Source organism: Diabrotica virgifera, chromosome 2 (genome assembly GCF_917563875.1).
Source record: "Diabrotica virgifera virgifera chromosome 2, PGI_DIABVI_V3a".
In the NCBI taxonomy this organism is placed as follows: Eukaryota; Metazoa; Arthropoda; class Insecta; order Coleoptera; family Chrysomelidae; genus Diabrotica; species Diabrotica virgifera.
In genome coordinates, this window is record NC_065444.1 from 223,227,779 (window position 1) to 223,246,271 (window position 18,493).

Here is an 18,493-nt window from a genome sequence, read left to right on the forward strand (position 1 = left end):
TTTTGTGAATGTGGACAGATAGGAAGTATAACTCATATGTTACTTGAATGCCCAATTAACAAAACAAATCAATTTGACCTGTATCAGGAACTAGTTAATATAGGAAGTCCAACCCCTATTTCAATACAAAATCTCTTACATAATATTAATGACCAAACCTTAAGAAAGATCAATCAATTTTTAACAATATTTAAAATTAAAATATAAAATAAAAATAGTTATTTGAAAATCATATCACAATGAATTTAAAGAAGGGAATATGGAAAAATCCAGACCCTTTGAAAAGAGGATTCCCTTCCAGTTAGTCTAAATACGAGGACTGGCCAAGTACCTAAGAGGTGGAGGCCATGAAACTACAAGAAGAAGAACACTCTCAGTTACGTCAAATGATGATACATAATTGCATATCCTGAATTGGACGTTTCTGATGTTCCACCTGGAGCTAACAGAGCTTCGGGACAAGGTCACCAAGGTAGGTGTTACTTATGTCAGAGAAAAAACGATCAAAAGTCCCGGTATTACTGTATTATGTGTAAAATCTTTGTTTGTGTTGCTCCCTCAGTGAAAAATTTTATGTCTGTCTTGCAACGATAATTAATTTTTTTATGAAGAAATAAGTACTTTGTAAAATTATGTTTCATAGCATCATAAAATAGTTCTAATTATCTTCCAGATAAAATCCTTCGACGTTTACATATAAAAAAATCGATAAACCGATGGGGTGCAAATGCACCCCGCACCGTTGTTTACGTAAGAATCTGGGCACCGCTTTACGAGGGTTAAGATGTGAACTTAATACGAGAGGTGAATCAAATATGAACCGACCTTTGCTAATAACTTTTTATTGAATTATAATTGCAACAATTAAACAATACTCCATTTTTCTATATACATTCCTTCCTTCTGTATGCATTTTTCCCAGCGGCTAGGAAGTTTCTGTATTCCATTTTCATAAAAAGAATGAGGGCGGGTATCTAATCAATTGCTCACGAATTGCTCCACTTGATTATCATCATCAAAACGCGCTCCGCCTAGTGCATCTTTTAATGGACCGAACAGGTGGTAATCACATCGTGAGAGATCAGGACTGTATGCAGGATGTTCAACGAGGGTCCAATGCATTTCCGCTATTTTTTCTTGTCAGCTGTATGCGGTCGAGCGTTGTCATGCAAGAGCAACACATGTCGTATACGACATCCTGTCTTTTGGACCTATAGGCAACTCAAACACGGTCCAAAAGACTGCAGTAATAAGCTGCATTAATGGTTCATCTCTCATGAAGAAAATTTAGCAACAAAACGCCACGATAATCCCAAAACATGTCGCTAAAACTTTGCCTGCAGATAAACGAGTTCTCGCCTTTATGGGACAATTTTTGGACGTCGTTGATGACTTTTGTTTTCTACGGTATCTCGTCCTTTACGAACTTATCTATGCCAAAATTTCACTTGTGTATTGGACAGTGTTGATTCCCCATATTGATTTTTTAGTCTTAGCCAAATTTCAGCGGGACCAACATTTTTTTGCAAGGAATTTGATAACAATGCGTTGTGCAACCGAACATGGCACTACTCTCTCGCTCATCGCAACAGTAACTGGCTGCAAGTCATTAGAGAACATGCGGTAGCGCGCAGTCACACATTAGACTATAACCTACCACCACAGGACTAATTTAGACATATCCGCCAGTTTATGCTAAATGGGGACGGAAAGGTCGGTTCATATTTGATTCACTGTTATTTGTGAAATAAACATTTTTTTTGTTTTCTGAGAATAGTAAAATTGAATTAAATAAATTAAATACATTATTGTGTCAATTTATTTTATTCCAAAAAAATTTACTAGCACACGACCCCTATTCTCATTTAAAAAAATCATCGATTACGTCATCATGTCCAAATGGATGACGTCACTATTATGATATATACATATGCCAAAAAACCATTTAAAAGCAAGACATAGTAAGTCTTGTCAAATATTTAATAGCTTTGTCAACACATTGTGTTCGACTGAGTACGTTGAATGACAAAGATAGCGAATGTTCTATTTGGAAAGTATCACCACAGATGTGGGGTTAATTTTTTTCGAATCCTGGAAAAACTAATAAATATTTTTGAAAAATTTAAACGCAGAATGAAAGGTTACATCATTACCGAGGGTAGAAAGTCACTTAGAATATATCTACTCTTTGGAAAGAGATATTTGAAATTAAAAATCACACTCAATCACACTTTCTTTTTCACCCCTGTAACTTATTAAAATAAACATTATAGCAGTTTTCAGGGACTTTCTACCCTCGGTAATGACTTTCATTCTGCGTTTAATTTTTTTTAAATACTTACTAGTTTTCTCAGGATTCTAAAAAAATGAATGCGTTTAAGAAGCATTGGAACGAAATTTTGCGCCTACGCTCTTAAACATGTGGGTGTGCAGTTATGATATGTTAGAATTATTATATCTAAAATACGAAGATTAAAAAAATGTAAAATAGGTCTTCCAATCGGATCCATATACGTTTAAAAAATTGATAACGAATATAAATAAGTCAAGTGGAATTTACATCATTTGAATTTTTTAGATTGGTATCTTTAAAAATATGAATTACCTTACAATTAGCCTTGCACCTTTAACTTTGTTGCTGGGATGAAAAATGAAAGTGTATCACAAATGAAATATTTTGAAAAAATATATAATGTAGGGTTATACATTTAAATTATACCTATGTGAAAATCGTATTTCTTTTTGTAGTTCACCTTGTATACGAATATTCGTCAATGATTTCAGTTAAACTTAATTTTAAAACTAGACCATATTGTTAACCCTCTTATGTAAAATGAATAATTATTTATGTATTTCTTCTTTATATTGGATGTTTATTTCATAGCGATATCTTAATTCAAAATTGGTATAACTCGTTAAATGCCCTGTATAGTAGTGTAAAAGAATAGGAATTATGAGAAGAATCTAAATATAAGAAAATATACAGGTTATCATACAGTACAACCTGCCATATCCGGACCTGTCATATCCGGACCTCCCCATATCCGGACGGTTCTGCGTGGTTCTGCGCCGTCCGGATCTACCGAAACCGACCGAGAAAGGCAATCCTGCTGTTGGACAACGCACTAAAAAAAGAACTAAAATATGGCGAAATAATGTATTATAGAATCTATAAAACGTGTCTATCGACGAAAGTTATTGACGGCGTTGACTACTGGAATGTATGAAGGAGAAAACGTTTCAGAGACTGTAAAAGAAGTAGTGGTCTTGATATCCGGATTTTTTCATATCCGGATCGGTCTGTCGCCTAATTGATCCGGATATGGCAGGTTTTACTGTATTTAAAAAAATTGTACGTAGTTAACAATCATGCACTAATGTCGCATTAAAGACTCACCCTGTGTATATGTATTAGTAAATTAGTAAACCATGTAGGATCATTTAATAGTTAGAGTTCTTTTTCTTTAAAGCTGGCATCGCCTTCTCCAAATTTAAGAACTTCAAGGCCACCATAAAAATACAGTTTTTCTTCGAGGGTTTCTTTGAACATGAATCTTTATTATTTCAACGTTGCAAAACAATATTTCTGAAATAATTTTTACTTGCAGGTATGGCAAACGTGCAAAGCAGATGGAAGTTTTGATGTACATGGTGAACGACAATGGTGTTCGAAAAACCTTGTTAGTTTAAAAGGTTTAAGAGAATGGCAACAAATGGTAAAGGAAATAAATCAGCGCTTGGAATTTTTGAATATAAAACAGATCCATGGACAGACGGAATTACAAATCGACGAAAAGCCTCTTGTATTGAAGGTAAATTAAATATTTTACGTTTTTTGTTAACTTTTAAATAAAAATCATTAGTTCAGAAAAAAGGAATAACCTTGTATGGCAAGCTACCCCAAATTTTACGTTAAGCCGCCGTCTTCAATTTAAACAACAATCGTTTTTGTTCAATATTTTCGACATTTTCAACCTTTCGACAAAAATGGTAAGATGTGAAATTGTTGCAAATGCGATTTTATACAATTTCTTTTTGCAATTTTTTTCGTGCGGTCGGTAATTTTCGAGTTAAGTGGAAAAGGGGAGGGGAAAATAGTCATTCATTAAGTCCGACCTTAAACCCTTGTGAAAACCTTATCTGGATTTTTTGATATTGATGTCCTGTTTTCATACAGAAGAATAAGTATGTAAAATCGATTTTAAAATTATAGTAGGGGAGGCTTGGATGCTAAATTTGCAGTTAATAAAGGGGGGCCTATTGGGTTGTCAAGATTAGGTCCTAAAACCAAAAAGTTAAATTTTCCATTTTAGTGGGGATTTTCCAACTTTTAATTTAATTTTTCATCGTTTTTCCGTTTATAGTGAAATATCTATAACTCGAAAAAATGTCTCAAATAAAAGTTACTTATTTTTATGTGAGAAATTCAAATCTGCAATAAAAAATTTAAGATTTGAAAGCAACCCCCACCCCACTTCCGTGGAGGGTCGTGTTTGGTGTCATTTGATAGAATTTTGAAAAATATGGAACACGTATTTTTCAGTTTTTCGATCTGATGTTAATTTTGCGAAATATCGCGGAGTTTCTACACTAACCGGCACAAAAAACGGCCACCCCAAAAAATGGGTCATTTTTGATGTCTTGAATTTCCTAAACCTGTTGTTCGATTTAAGTGAATTTTTTAATATGTTATAACCTTATTCTTTAATAAAATTGTTGTAATAATATTCTTGCTGGACAGGTAAACTATCATTGTATACCGGGTGTACCATTCAAACTGTGTTTTATTCTTAAAGTTCACCACACCTTATGGACTTTATAAAATACTGAAATTAAAACTCAACTATAGCCTCAGGTTTTCTTAACATTCTGTTTTTTGATTCATTCGCTTATGTTGGATAATAAAAAAGTTAGGTGCTTTAACAACTAGCCATGTGCTTCATTATTACAGGGTGTTTCTAAATAAGTGAGGCAAACTTTAAGGGGTAAATCTGCATGAAAAAATAATGGCCGTTTGCTATATAAACACATGTCCGCAAATGCTTCGTTTCCGAGATACTGGATGTTGAATTTTTTTCTTACAAACTGACGATCTACTTATTTCTCTAAAATCGGTTGAGATATGAAAATGAAATTTGGTAGGTTTTAAGAGACAGTTATTGCACATTTTTTGACATGCACTTAAGTATTTTATATTCTCCATTGGCGCGCTTACGGGTAATATGACGGGTAATATTACCCGCTTGCACGCCAATGGAGAATATAAAATTCTTAATTGCATGTCAAAAAATGTGCAATAACTGTCTCTTAAAACCTACCAAATTGCATTCTCATATCTCAACCGGTTTTAGAGCAATAAATAAATCGTCAGTTTGTAAGAAAAAAATTCAACATCCAGTACCTCGGAAGCGAAACATTTGCGGACATATGTTTATAAAGCAAACGGTCATTATTTTTCAAGCAGATTTACCCCTTAAAGTTTGTCGCACTTATTTAGAAACACCCTGTATTAATGAAGAACATGGCTAGTTGTTAAAGTACCTAACTTTTTTATTATCCAACATAAGCGAATCAATAAAAAAAGAATGTGTGTGTACTTTGTACGCACGTAAGAAGTTATACTTCTATTATAATATAATTTCAACGAAATAAATATACCTACTTATCAGTTACAATACAAAAAATTAACAATAATTACCAAAAATGAACCAAAACTTAACAATGCCAAATATTAAAAAAAAAAAGAAAACAATATGAATCGTCCGGGATTTGAACCCGCAATCTCGCCATTTTTTGATCTCTGGTCCAATGCTCTACCAACAAGGCCCTCAAGCCGCATGCTACTTACCTTTCAGATATACATAATTATACATCACGGTGACAAGTGAAATATAAAAATAGATGTTTTATTATTTTACGCCCAAGGAAGACAAATCCAAAGACACAAAATTATAATAAAAAACCTTTTAAACCACCTTTTTCAAATTGCGCAAGTTGTATTATTAATATTAATGTTAATAAATGAAATATAAATATTTTGACGTTTCACAATTTGACAATTCACTTTTAACTGCAGTGCCTTAAAAATTTTAAAGCACTAGTGCCTTAAAGTAGCATTTTTAACGCTCCTATGGAGTCATAAAAATTGCATTTTTAACACGTTTGTAGAAAAATATATTTAAAAACACTAATATATTCTTTCCACACCTTTTCTGGACTGATACATACATAAATTAAAACATTTTGAAGTATAACTTCAAAAATATAATATGAAAACTATTTAAAAAGGCAGTATAACTATTAACTAACCTTTGTTGTTTCTCTTCCCACAAATTTTAAAACGCAACAACCATACATAACCAAACCGTCAACCGTCCAAACCACAGCTGCGCTACAGCTGCCATATTGCTGCCATTTGGATATTAATGCGCATGCGCCGGGATCGAAGGTTTTAACATATAAAAATTCACCCTCATATCGCGCGTAAAGAAGTATAACTTCAAAAACCAGAATGTTAAGAAAACCTGAGGCTATCGTTGAGTTTTAATTTCAGTATTTTATAAATGCTAAAATATTCCATAGGTTGTGGTGAACTTTGAGAATAAAACACAGTTTGATTGGTACATCCGGTATATAATGATAGTTTACCTGTCCAGCAAGAATATTATTACTGCGATTTTGTTAAAGAATAAGGCTATAATATATTAAAAAAATCACTTAAATCGGACAACAGGTTTAGGAAATTCAAGACATCAAAAATTACTCAATTTGTGGGGTGGCCGTTTTTTGTGCCGGTCAGTGTATTTAAAATTTTAAAGTTTCCCCCGCCCCCCTTCGTGGAAGGATCGTGTTTAGTACCTATTATTCAATAGATTTTTGAAAATATTGAACACGTATTTTTCAGTTTTTCGATCTGATGTTCATTTCGCGACATATTCGCTTTTTTGTGAAACTTTGTGACTCACCGATTTTCTTACGCCCCGCTCAAATCGCCAGATTTTTTAAATATACACTGTTCTTCATGTACGTAACTTACCTTGTCTTAATAGGACGTTTTCGAGGTTTTCTAAGGATAGATTTTGTTACGGACTGCCCTCAACGCACGCCCCTGTATTAAGAGTCCATAAATGGTATAAACAACAATGTAATTTGCAATTTACTTTCGTTCTTCTTATTTTGCACAGTAAAATATTCGTTGTCGAAGTAATCCAAAACAGGCGTATGTTCGTGGAATAGGGTATACGTACCTAGTCCTAAATAAAAGGTCTTATTTCCCGTTTTGCAATAAAACATAAAAAATGCCAACAATTTTTAAGTTTCTGACTACTGAAGATATTGTTCTTTCAAGAGTAAATTTTGCTGTGCAGTTTTATGTCTAGTTAATTATATTTTTTAGATAATTTTATTCAAAAAATTAAATATTGTGAACCTATCCCGTTTTATCCAACGGTGGTATGCTAGAACGGGATGTGTATGACTTTAATAAATATTTTTTTTTTACTATTTTCGAGTCATTAAAAATACCTAAAAATATGTTTTTACGTGCTTAAATAACTGTTATCCCTATAAAAAATAATAGTATGATAATATCTTTAACCCATTTTCCGCAGTAAAAATAAACAAGAATGGTATCCAGTTTTGTCCAACTCTCCCCTAAATTACTATAAATTTTTATAACATTTTATAATTAACGACAGACAAAAAAAGTATACTACGAAATAAAAATATTAAGGTTAAAACTTAATTAAGCTTCCTAGGAAATATAAGGCTGAATTAAATAAATTACGCACATTCTTCTTTTTGTGACAATTAATTTAATTAAAAAAAAATTTGGACACCCTGTATAAACAATTATGTTGATGTTTATATTACTGAATAGAGAATCGAATTACCTTTGAAATGAGCTAGCACACGACCCCTATTATTCCCATTTAAAAAAAATCATCGATTTCGTATCACTCCCAGACGGATGACGTCACTAGTATGATATATTATATACCAAAGAATCATAATTTAAAAATAAAAACGACCTGTTCTTGGATTTATTTCCAAAATCGCTCATTCACGAAATAATGAATTTATTCCATTTATCTTTGACACCCTGTACCTATACCTATATAATAGGCCAGGGTAATAAGACAAAAATATACCCTGTTCGTGACACTTCAGCAGCCAGGGTACTGAAGCGTTTTTTCGACAGGTAATACAGTTGAGTCCGCGAGTCTTTACCCGTGCGTCATCATTTAAAGCATACGAAATAAGTCGGAAATCTATTTCACGCAACTGCAAGTGACAGAAAGTGGCTGCTGTTCCGATTACGGGTTTTATTATAAAATTTGACGTTATCAAATATATAGAATGTCAAATGTAAGTTTTGCTTCAACATTTTTGTGCAGAATTACAGCTACATTTGAAGTAGCTTAATAAATTTTTTATTATTATTCAGTAATAAATAAATAAACAATTTATAAAAAAATTCAATAACATATTTTATTTTTGTTATTTTATTCACTTTGACGGAAACCTAAACACAATAATTTCTTTACTGTGTGAATGACGTTAGCTTTGTATGTTTTAAATATTAATTGCCAAAATATAATTACTTACCTTAAAATTTCAAAGCCCAATATAAAATTAGTTGTGAAAATAACTGTTTGTGTAATATAAAGAAACTTCAAAACGCAAAAATTCGACAAAAACCGCAAAAAATTCAACTGACTGACAGCCACAAAAGTAAACAAATCAGAAACGTCAAACAAATTGTGCTTAAAATATGAAAACATACCGAATCGTCTTTTTTGTACCTATCTCTTTTCAATGCACTGAGTCTAGATGGTTCATAGAAATAACATGTGTTTTTACTTAATAACAAACGGCTGCTGGTTTGTCATGAGTTTCATGCGTGGAAGAGAATAATGCTAGATAAAAAGTATGTGTTTTATCTCTTCAGGTATTAATGACGCACGGGTAAAGACTCGCGGACTCAACTGTACCTATAGGAACAAATTATAACTATTTCCTGCGTAGGATCTGGCGGCCATTTTAAAATGACGTATTACAAAGTTTGATATACTCATTTGTTGTTAATATAATTGCAAAAAAAGGTCGGAATTGCAAGAAAAATATATTTTATCAATAACTGTTGTAAAAATTAGTGTACAGCTTTGAAATTTTTGTCAAATGAGAGTTCTTTGTCCACTTCCACTTTCCAGAGTCCACTTTCTAAAATTTTTAGCCCCCTAGGTGGTCATGTGACCCACCTAGAGCCTAATTAGGGTTTTTATGTTTTTATTTTTTATCTCAGCGGCATCGAGAACTAGCGAAAAACTTTAAATAAAAAAGTTGTAAGCTTTAAAAAGTTCTGTCCGAAAAAAAATTTTTTTTAATTTTTGGCGGAAAGTTTTAATTTTAGAACGATTTTAAAATTTTAAATGAGTATAAAAGAATAACTAAGACATTCGTTTTCACGAGAAAAATATATAACGTGTATTTTTGCATACTATTTCACCCTGAATTTTTTCAAATTTTTAAAATTGGTGAAACGCCCCTTTAAAAATAAAAAACCGCATTTTTTTTTTGGTTTTTTTTTCGTTTTTGATACAATTTTTTACATATTTTTCAAAAAAGGTAACACCGTCACTGGAAAAGGTAAAAAACTGAAAAATAATTGGGGTTTGCTTAATAAAAATTTTTTGTGACGCCATCCATTTTCAAGATACAGGGCGTTGAAGAAAACAAAATTTTACACATTTTTTACTATTTTGTCGAAACTACTAGCAACATTGTAATAAAATTTGGCGAGTTTTAAGAGGTAGTTGTTGTGCATTTTTTGACATACAATTAAGAATTTTATATTCATCATTGGCTCGCATAGGGGTAATAGTCTGAACTTTTTAAAGAAAAAAGATAGTACGCCACTGACATATTTCAAATTAACAATCGTTTTTGAATTCCTCGTTCAAGTTGTGACAAAAAATCTATTTTCACATTTTTTCATACGACGCGCCATTTTTATTCAAAAAATAAAACATCTGAACCCTTACAAAGTATTCGAACTTCTAGTAGTTTCTAGATCTACATAAACTCGTACATCCATTATAAAAACTAATTCGAATACTTTGGAAGCGTTAAGATATTTTATTTTTTGCAGCAAAACGGCGCGTCGTATGAAAAAATGAGAAGATAGTTTTTTTCTCGCAAATTGAACGAGGAATTCAAAAATGATTGTTAATTTAAAATATGTCAGTGGCGTACTGTCTTTTTTCTTTGAAAAGTTCAGACCATTGCCCCTATGCACGCCAATGATGAATATCATATCCTTAATTGTATGTCAAAACATGCACAATAACTACCTCTTAAAACCCGCCAAGTTTTATTACAATGTTGCCAGTAGTTTCGGTAAAATCGTAAAAAATGTGTAAAATTTTGTTTTCTTCAACGCCCTGTATCTTGAAAATGGATGACGTTACAAAAAATTTTTATTAAGCAAACCCCAATTATTTTTCAGTTTTTTACCTATTCTAGTGAGGGTGTTGCCTTTTTTGAAAAATATGTATAAAATTGTATCAAAAAACGAAAAAAAAACCAAAAAAATGCGGTTTTTTATTTTTAAAGGTGCGTTTCACCAATTTTAAAAATTTGAAAAAAATCAGGGTGAAATATTATGCGAAAATACACGTTATATATTTTTTTCGTAAAAACGAATGTCTTAGTTATTTTTTTATACTCATTTAAAATTTTAAAATCGTTTCAAAATTTAAATTTCCCACCAAAAAATAAAAAATAAAAATTTTCGGACATAACTTTTTAAAGCTTACAACTTTTTTATTTAAAGTTTTTCGCTAGTTCTCGATGCCGCTGAGATAAAAAATAAAAACCTAAAAACACTAATTAGGCTCTAGGTGGGTCACATGACCACCTAGGGGGCTAAAAATTTCAGAAAGTGAATTTCACTATATATGCTAAACGGCGATCTATATGGAATTCGAATCGAGTTGGGGGCACTTTTTATCATCTTACCCGGCTAGGCCTTTTTTCTTTATAAACTTTTTGAATAACTTTTTCCAAAAAAAATAACTTTTTTACCCTGTTTTAAGTGCACAACTGCCAAGTAATGTTATCTATATCATTATTGATAAAAAATGGTAATAAATATGTATAATTTCTTATATAACAAAATAAAAAGTTTATAGGGAAAGATTTACGATACTTTTGCATAATTATTTATTACTAATAAATGCATTTTTTATTCACTTTTTTAAACCATGTTGAAAATATAGCTCCTGCTCTTTCATTTGACACTTGTGAAATGGTTCTAACGTCATTTTCTTCTGACTTATGTTATTGCAAAAAAATGCTCTCTGGGATAAACAATTTGAATAAAATTTAAACAATTGAATGAATCGCTTTGAAATTTTTATCACATATTAAGCACCAAAGAACCTTTATTTGACAAAAATTTCAAAGCTGTACACTAATTTTTACAACAGTTATTGCGAAAATATTTTTTTTGCTATTCCGACCTTTTTTCGCAATTATATTAACAATAAATGAGTATATTAAACTTTGTAATACGTCATTTTAAAGCTTTTTCCATAATCTCGAAGACATTTGTACTAAAAAAACCATAAGTTTCCCTGTTTTCCATTGATTTGAAAAACAAAGTGAAAAATGCCATTTTTTGACACTTAATTGTTTATAAATAAAAATGGCCGCCAGATCCTACGCAGGAAATAGTTACAATTTGCTCTTATAGGTATTACCTATCGAAAAAACGCTTCAGTACCCTGGCTGTTCAAATGTCATGGAAAAAAACCTTATTAACCTGTACTAATACCTATGTATGTATTCATTCTTTCAATATTCATCTGATATATTTATATTAAACTCGCACATTTTATTAAAATTAAACATTGTTTTTAGATGATCATCGCTGGAGCATTTTATCCCAACTTTTTTATAAGAGAACAAAACGCAAATGAAGTCGACGACAAGCAACTCGTTAGAGCTGTTGGAGGTCGAGATCCATATCGTTCAGTGTATCTTACGGGAATGGATTCTCAACAGCCCGGTCCTGTTTACATTAGAGCTATTAAGAGTCTCTTCAAAAATGAAAACGATAGAAATACTAATATATCAATAGGTTTTGACTCTAGTAATAAAATCTACGTTGAATTCAAAGTTTTAAGCCAATACCAAAATAGAATGGCTATTTCAATCAATGGTAGACAGATGGTGGCCGACACCATTCTTGGAAAGATTCCACGCGAAGTTTATGAAGCTATCAGAAAAAGACAACTGCAGCACCAATTTCAGCTACAGTTATTACCGTAAGTTTATCACATCATTAAGGGGGGCGTATGATTTGAAACTTTTTGACATTTTCAATTTTTTTATTATTTTAAATGAAAGTACATAGCTTTAAGAATACTCTCTGAAAATTTCAGATTATCGTAAATGATTTTACTTCAACTGTCCAAAATTATTAATAATCCTTATTAAGAGGAAACAGTAGCGATCAACAGGTAGCGAAAACGCGTTCCAAGATTGCGGCTGTAATTTTGAATATTTTTTCGAGATATTTGGCACACGTATTCGTAATATAATAAAGAATGGCGGTACAGAGCCCAATTTGAAAAATATATTAATATGTGGAAATTACTCTGTAATTAAATACAATATTAAAAAAACGAGCCTGTACCGCCATTAAGAAGAACAAAAAACTACACTTTCTTCAAATAAACTTTTTTATCCGATGCCTAGATTTTGTGTCATTTTGGAACTACTAATGAAATAAATTTTAGTAGTTCCAAAATGACACAAAATCTAGGCATCGGATAAAAAAGTTTATTTGAAGAAAGTGTATTTTTTTGTTCTTCTTAATGGCGGTACTAATGAAATAAATTTTAGTAGTTCCAAAATGACACAAAATCTAGGCATCGGATAAAAAAGTTTATTTGAAGGAAGTGTATTTTTTTGTTCTTCTTAATGGCGGTACAGGTTCGTTTTTTAATATTGTATTTACAGAGTATTGTATTACAGAGTAATTTCCACATATTAATATATTTTTTAAATTGGGCTCTATACCGCCATTCTTTATTATATTACGAATACGTGTGCCAAATATCTCGAAAAAATATTCAAAATTACAGCCGCAATCTTGGAACGCGTTTTTGCTACCTGTTGATCGCTACTGTATCACCTTAAGTAGCTCTATCTTGGCCAAGCTACTTATTTTGATTTATGATCTTTTGTATCAAATAATATTTAGGTAACATCCCAAAGAAGAAAAGTGATATTGTGAAGAGGTGTGCGTTTGCCCTGGTGGTGAGTTTCACCTCTTCTCGAGTGTAAAAAAATATACGTTCAAAATAAGTCTGGAAATGTATAACCTGACTAATTCTAAGCAACTTTTGTTCTATAGCGTTTTTTCATTACGTTAATACTTTTCAGTGCGAAACACTGTTATAAAGGAGAAAAACGATTTATGGGATCGCAAATGTATGGAGATAAACACATATATAGGTGGCAGGAAAACCACAGAAGCTTGGAGATTTATAAATTCCGTAAAAAAGAATGATAAAGAAAAAGTACCCATACACTGTATACAGTCACAAAAATGGATGGACCACTATAAAAAATTGTTAACAGAAGAACGAGGCGAATATCTAGAAAATATAGCTACACCAGGTATAGAAATAGAAGGAGAACATATAAATATCGACGTAGAAAGTCTGATAAAAGCGGTGAGAAGCTTAAAGAATGGTAAAGCTTGCGGTCCAGAAGGTATTCCAGCAGAACTGATTAAAAATGGAACAGCTAAGTTATTTCGAATGCTAACAAAAGTCTTCGTCGAATTCTTAAATGGACATCCAGTGCCTCATGAATGGAAAATGGCTTATATCTCATCCATCCATAAGAAAGGGGATAAGCGAAATTGCGAAAACTACAGGGGAATTTCGGTGACCAGCACACTCAGTAGACTGTATGGTAGAATACTGAGAGACCTAATAGAGTCCGAATATAGCCAATATGAAGAAGAAGAACAAGGGGGCTTTAGAGCTGGCCGCTCCTGTACAGACAACGTATTTAGTTTAAAACAAATTATAGAGAAAAAAACAGCCAGAAACAGAGAAGTGCACCTGACATTCGTTGACTTACAAAAAGCTTATGATAACATACCCTTAAATAAGATGTGGGAAGTTCTACATGCTTCACCAGTAAGCTACACTCTCACCAATGCATTAAAAAATCTATATGCAGGATCACGTTCACGAGTAAAGATAGGAAACTCACTTACTAACAGCTTTCCAGTAACTAAGGGGCTTAGACAAGGATGTTGCATATCTCCGACCCTGTTTAAAATCTACGTTGCAGCAGCACTTAAAGGTTGGAAGAGGAAAGTAAATGGAATGGGCATCGAGCTAAACAATACATGCCTCTACACGCTCCAGTTCGCGGACGACCAGGTCGTAATAGCAAACGACAGGGAAGACATAGAATACATGATGCGTAAGTTGGTCGAGGAATATTCAAGATGAGGATTGGACGTCAATATAGATAAAACAAAGTACTTATGTGTTGGTTCAGAAGAGAACGATATTCATCTTACTATGGAAAATAATCAAAAAATTAAAGCCTGCCAAGATTATAAATATCTAGGGGTAACATTTGATAAAACTGGAATTGATGACAGAGAAATTACTTCCAGAATTATACAAGCAAAAAGAGCAATCCGATGTCTGAATAATATTCTTTGGAGTACTCAAATATCGAATAAGAGAAAATTTAATATCTACGAAACTATGATTAAGAGTAGTTTATTATATGATGCTGAAACTTGGAGGCTTACAGAAAAAAACAAAAACAAAATTGAAGTAGTGGAAATGGATGCAATCAGAAGGTCATTACGTATATCCAGAAGAGAACATATCAGAAATGAAGACATTAAAAATCGAATGGGAATAGAAGGAACAATAATGAAAGATATAGAGAGAAGACAACTGATCTGGTATGGACACGTAAACAGAATGAATGACGAGAGACTTCCAAAACAATGTCTGGAATGGCAACCTCCTGAACATCGGAAGCGAGGGAGACCGAAAGTTAATTGGACCACCGGCATCCGGAAAGCGATGAGCGCGCGAGACCTCAGGGATGACCTGTGGCAAAATAGGAAGGAATGGAATTTGGGAATCGGACAACGCCGCAAGACGTTCTAAACCGATCATATATATATATATATATATATATATATATATATATATATATATATATATATATATATATATATATATATATATATATATATATATATATATATATATATATATATATATATATATATATATATATATATATATATATATATATATATATATATATATATATCAAACAGATGAAATAGAGAATGTGGAAAAATCCCCTTACGAACAATTCACACATCCACCATTTCGGGTTGGGAAAAAATTTTTTGAATAGAATCAAAGATCCAAACACCAGTTCTTAGAAATGTGTTTCGCCCTCTTCAACCTCTCTGGGCTTATCAATAAAGATGAGAGGTTGAATATCTTTAGACACATTCCAATCAAAAAACAACATTCGAGACCTAGACATAGAAGGTGCGTAAATCTACGGCAAGTCCGACAATGACAGTCTCAAGTTTTAATTCCCTAATTACTTAAAGTAAGTAAAATATATGTTTAAAAACATGAGATGTAGATCCTTGAAACACACTCAGTGATCAAAAGATCCAAGGTTAATGGTTTGACGACCACTCGTACGAAATCAAACAGATGAAATAGAGAATGTGGAAAAATCCCCTTACGAACAATTCACACATCCACCATTTCGGGTTGGGAAAAATTTTTTTGAATAGAATCAAAGATCCAAACACCAGTTCTTAGAAATGTGTTTCGCCCTCTTCAACCTCTCTGGGCTTATCAATAAAGATGAGAGGTTGAATATCTTTAGACACATTCCAATCAAAAAACAACATTCGAGACCTAGACATAGAAGGTGCGTAAATCTACGGCAAGTCCGACAATGACAGTCTCAAGTTTTAATTCCCTAATTACTTAAAGTAAGTAAAATATATGTTTAAAAACATGAGATGTAGATCCTTGAAACACACTCAGTGATCAAAAGATCCAAGGTTAATGGTTTGACGACCACTCGTACGAAATCAAACAGATGAAATAGAGAATGTGGAAAAATCCCCTTACGAACAATTCACACATCCACCATTTCGGGTTGGGAAAAAATTTTTTGAATAGAATCAAAGATCCAAACACCAGTTCTTAGAAATGTGTTTCGCCCTCTTTAGTTGTTTTTTTTTAAAAGTCGTCAAACCATTAACCTTGGATCTTTTGATCACTGAGTGTGTTTCAAGGATCTACATCTCATGTTTTTAAACATATATTTTACTTACTTTAAGTAATTAGGGAATTAAAACTTGAGACTGTCATTGTCGGACTTGCCGTAGATTTACGCACCTTCTATGTCTAGGTCTCGAATGTTGTTTTTTGATTGGAATGTGTCTAAAGATATTCAACCTCTCATCTTTATTGATAAGCCCAGAGAGGTTGAAGAGGGCGAAACACATTTCTAAGAACTGGTGTTTGGATCTTTGATTCTATTCAAAAAATTTTTTCCCAACCCGAAATGGTGGATGTGTGAATTGTTCGTAAGGGGATTTTTCCACATTCTCTATTTCATCTGTTTGATTTCGTACGAGTGGTCGTCAAACCATTAACCTTGGATCTTTTGATCACTGAGTGTGTTTCAAGGATCTACATCTCATGTTTTTAAACATATATTTTACTTACTTTAAGTAATTAGGGAATTAAAACTTGAGACTGTCATTGTCGGACTTGCCGTAGATTGACGCACCTTCTATGTCTAGGTCTCGAATGTTGTTTTTTGATTGGAATGTGTCTAAAGATATTCAACCTCTCATCTTTATTGATAAGCCCAGAGAGGTTGAAGAGGGCGAAACACATTTCTAAGAACTGGTGTTTGGATCTTTGATTCTATTCAAAAAATTTTTTCCCAACCCGAAATGGTGGATGTGTGAATTGTTCGTAAGGGGATTTTTCCACATTCTCTATTTCATCTGTTTGATTTCGTACGAGTGGTCGTCAAACCATTAACCTTGGATCTTTTGATCACTGAGTGTGTTTCAAGGATCTACATCTCATGTTTTTAAATATATATATATATATATATATATATATATATATATATATATATATATATATATATATACAGGGTGTCCCGAAAAGATTGGTCATAAATTATACCACAGATTCTGGGGTCAAAAATAGGTTGATTGAACCTGACTTACCTATATACAATAGTGCACACAAAAAAAGTTACAGCCCTTTGAAGTTACAAAATGAAAATCGATTTTTTTTCATATATCGAAAACTCTCAGAGATATTTTATTGAAAATTGACATGTGGCATTTTTACGACAGCAATATCTTAAAAAAAAATTAAGTAAAATTTGTGCACCCCATACAAATTTTATGTGGGTTTTGTTCCCTTAAACCCCCCCAAACTTTTGTGTACGTTCCAATTAAATTATTATTGTGGCACTATTAGTTAAACACATTATTTTTAAAACTTTTTTGCCTCTTAGTACTTTTTCGATAAGCCAGTGTTTATCGAGATATTTTGAATATTTGTCGAATCCACCACATATTTGTATATGGTTAAGTACGGTTATAGAGACCTGTTAATAATCTGAAAATTTATTTATAATTTACATTTTTAGGTATATTTTGAAAAAGAAGCTACATCTCGATAAAAGGTGACTTATGAACAAAAGACTAAGAGACAAAAGTTTTAAAAACACTGTGTTTAACTAATGGTACCACAATAATAGTTTAATTGGAACGTACACAAACATTAGGGGGGTTTAAAGGAACAAAACCCCCATAAAATTTTTACGTAAATATATTGAAAAAGAAGCCGCATCTCAATAAAAACTGGCTTATCGAAAAAATACTAAGAGGCAAAAAATTTTTAAAAACGTTGTGTTTAACTAATGGTACCACAATAATGAATTAATTGGAACGTACACAAAAGTTTGGGGGGGTTTAAGGGAACAAAATCCCCATAAATTTTTTATGGGGTGGACAAATTTCACTATAATTTTGTTTTAAGATGTTCCTGACATAAGAATTATACATGTCCATTTTCAATAAAAAATCTCTAATAGTTTTCGATATATTGAAAAAAATCGATTTTCATGTTGTAACTTCAAAGGGCTGTAACTTTTTTTGTGAGCATATTTGTACTAAGGTAAGTTAGGTTCAATCGAACTATTTTTGACCCCAGAATGTGTGGTATAATTTATGACCATTCTTTTCGGGACACCCTGTATATATATATATATATATATATATATATATATATATATATATATATATATATATATATATATATATATATAATACTTTTCGAGTGATTTGCGAGTGAATATGTTCATT

At 32.1% G+C, this 18,493-nt stretch overlaps 1 protein-coding gene across 2 annotated transcripts in view; it reads left to right on the top strand.

Annotated features, from left to right (window-relative positions):
• LOC126880408 (probable ATP-dependent RNA helicase spindle-E) overlaps positions 1-18,493 on the top strand; it is a 383,599-nt gene that overhangs the window by 264,241 nt on the left and 100,865 nt on the right. For both annotated transcript variants that reach the window (XM_050644249.1, XM_050644250.1), the window contains exons 12-13: positions 3,609-3,812; positions 11,923-12,329. In XM_050644249.1, coding sequence (XP_050500206.1) covers positions 3,609-3,812; positions 11,923-12,329 — 611 coding nt within the window. The remainder of the gene's footprint in view (positions 1-3,608; positions 3,813-11,922; positions 12,330-18,493) is intronic.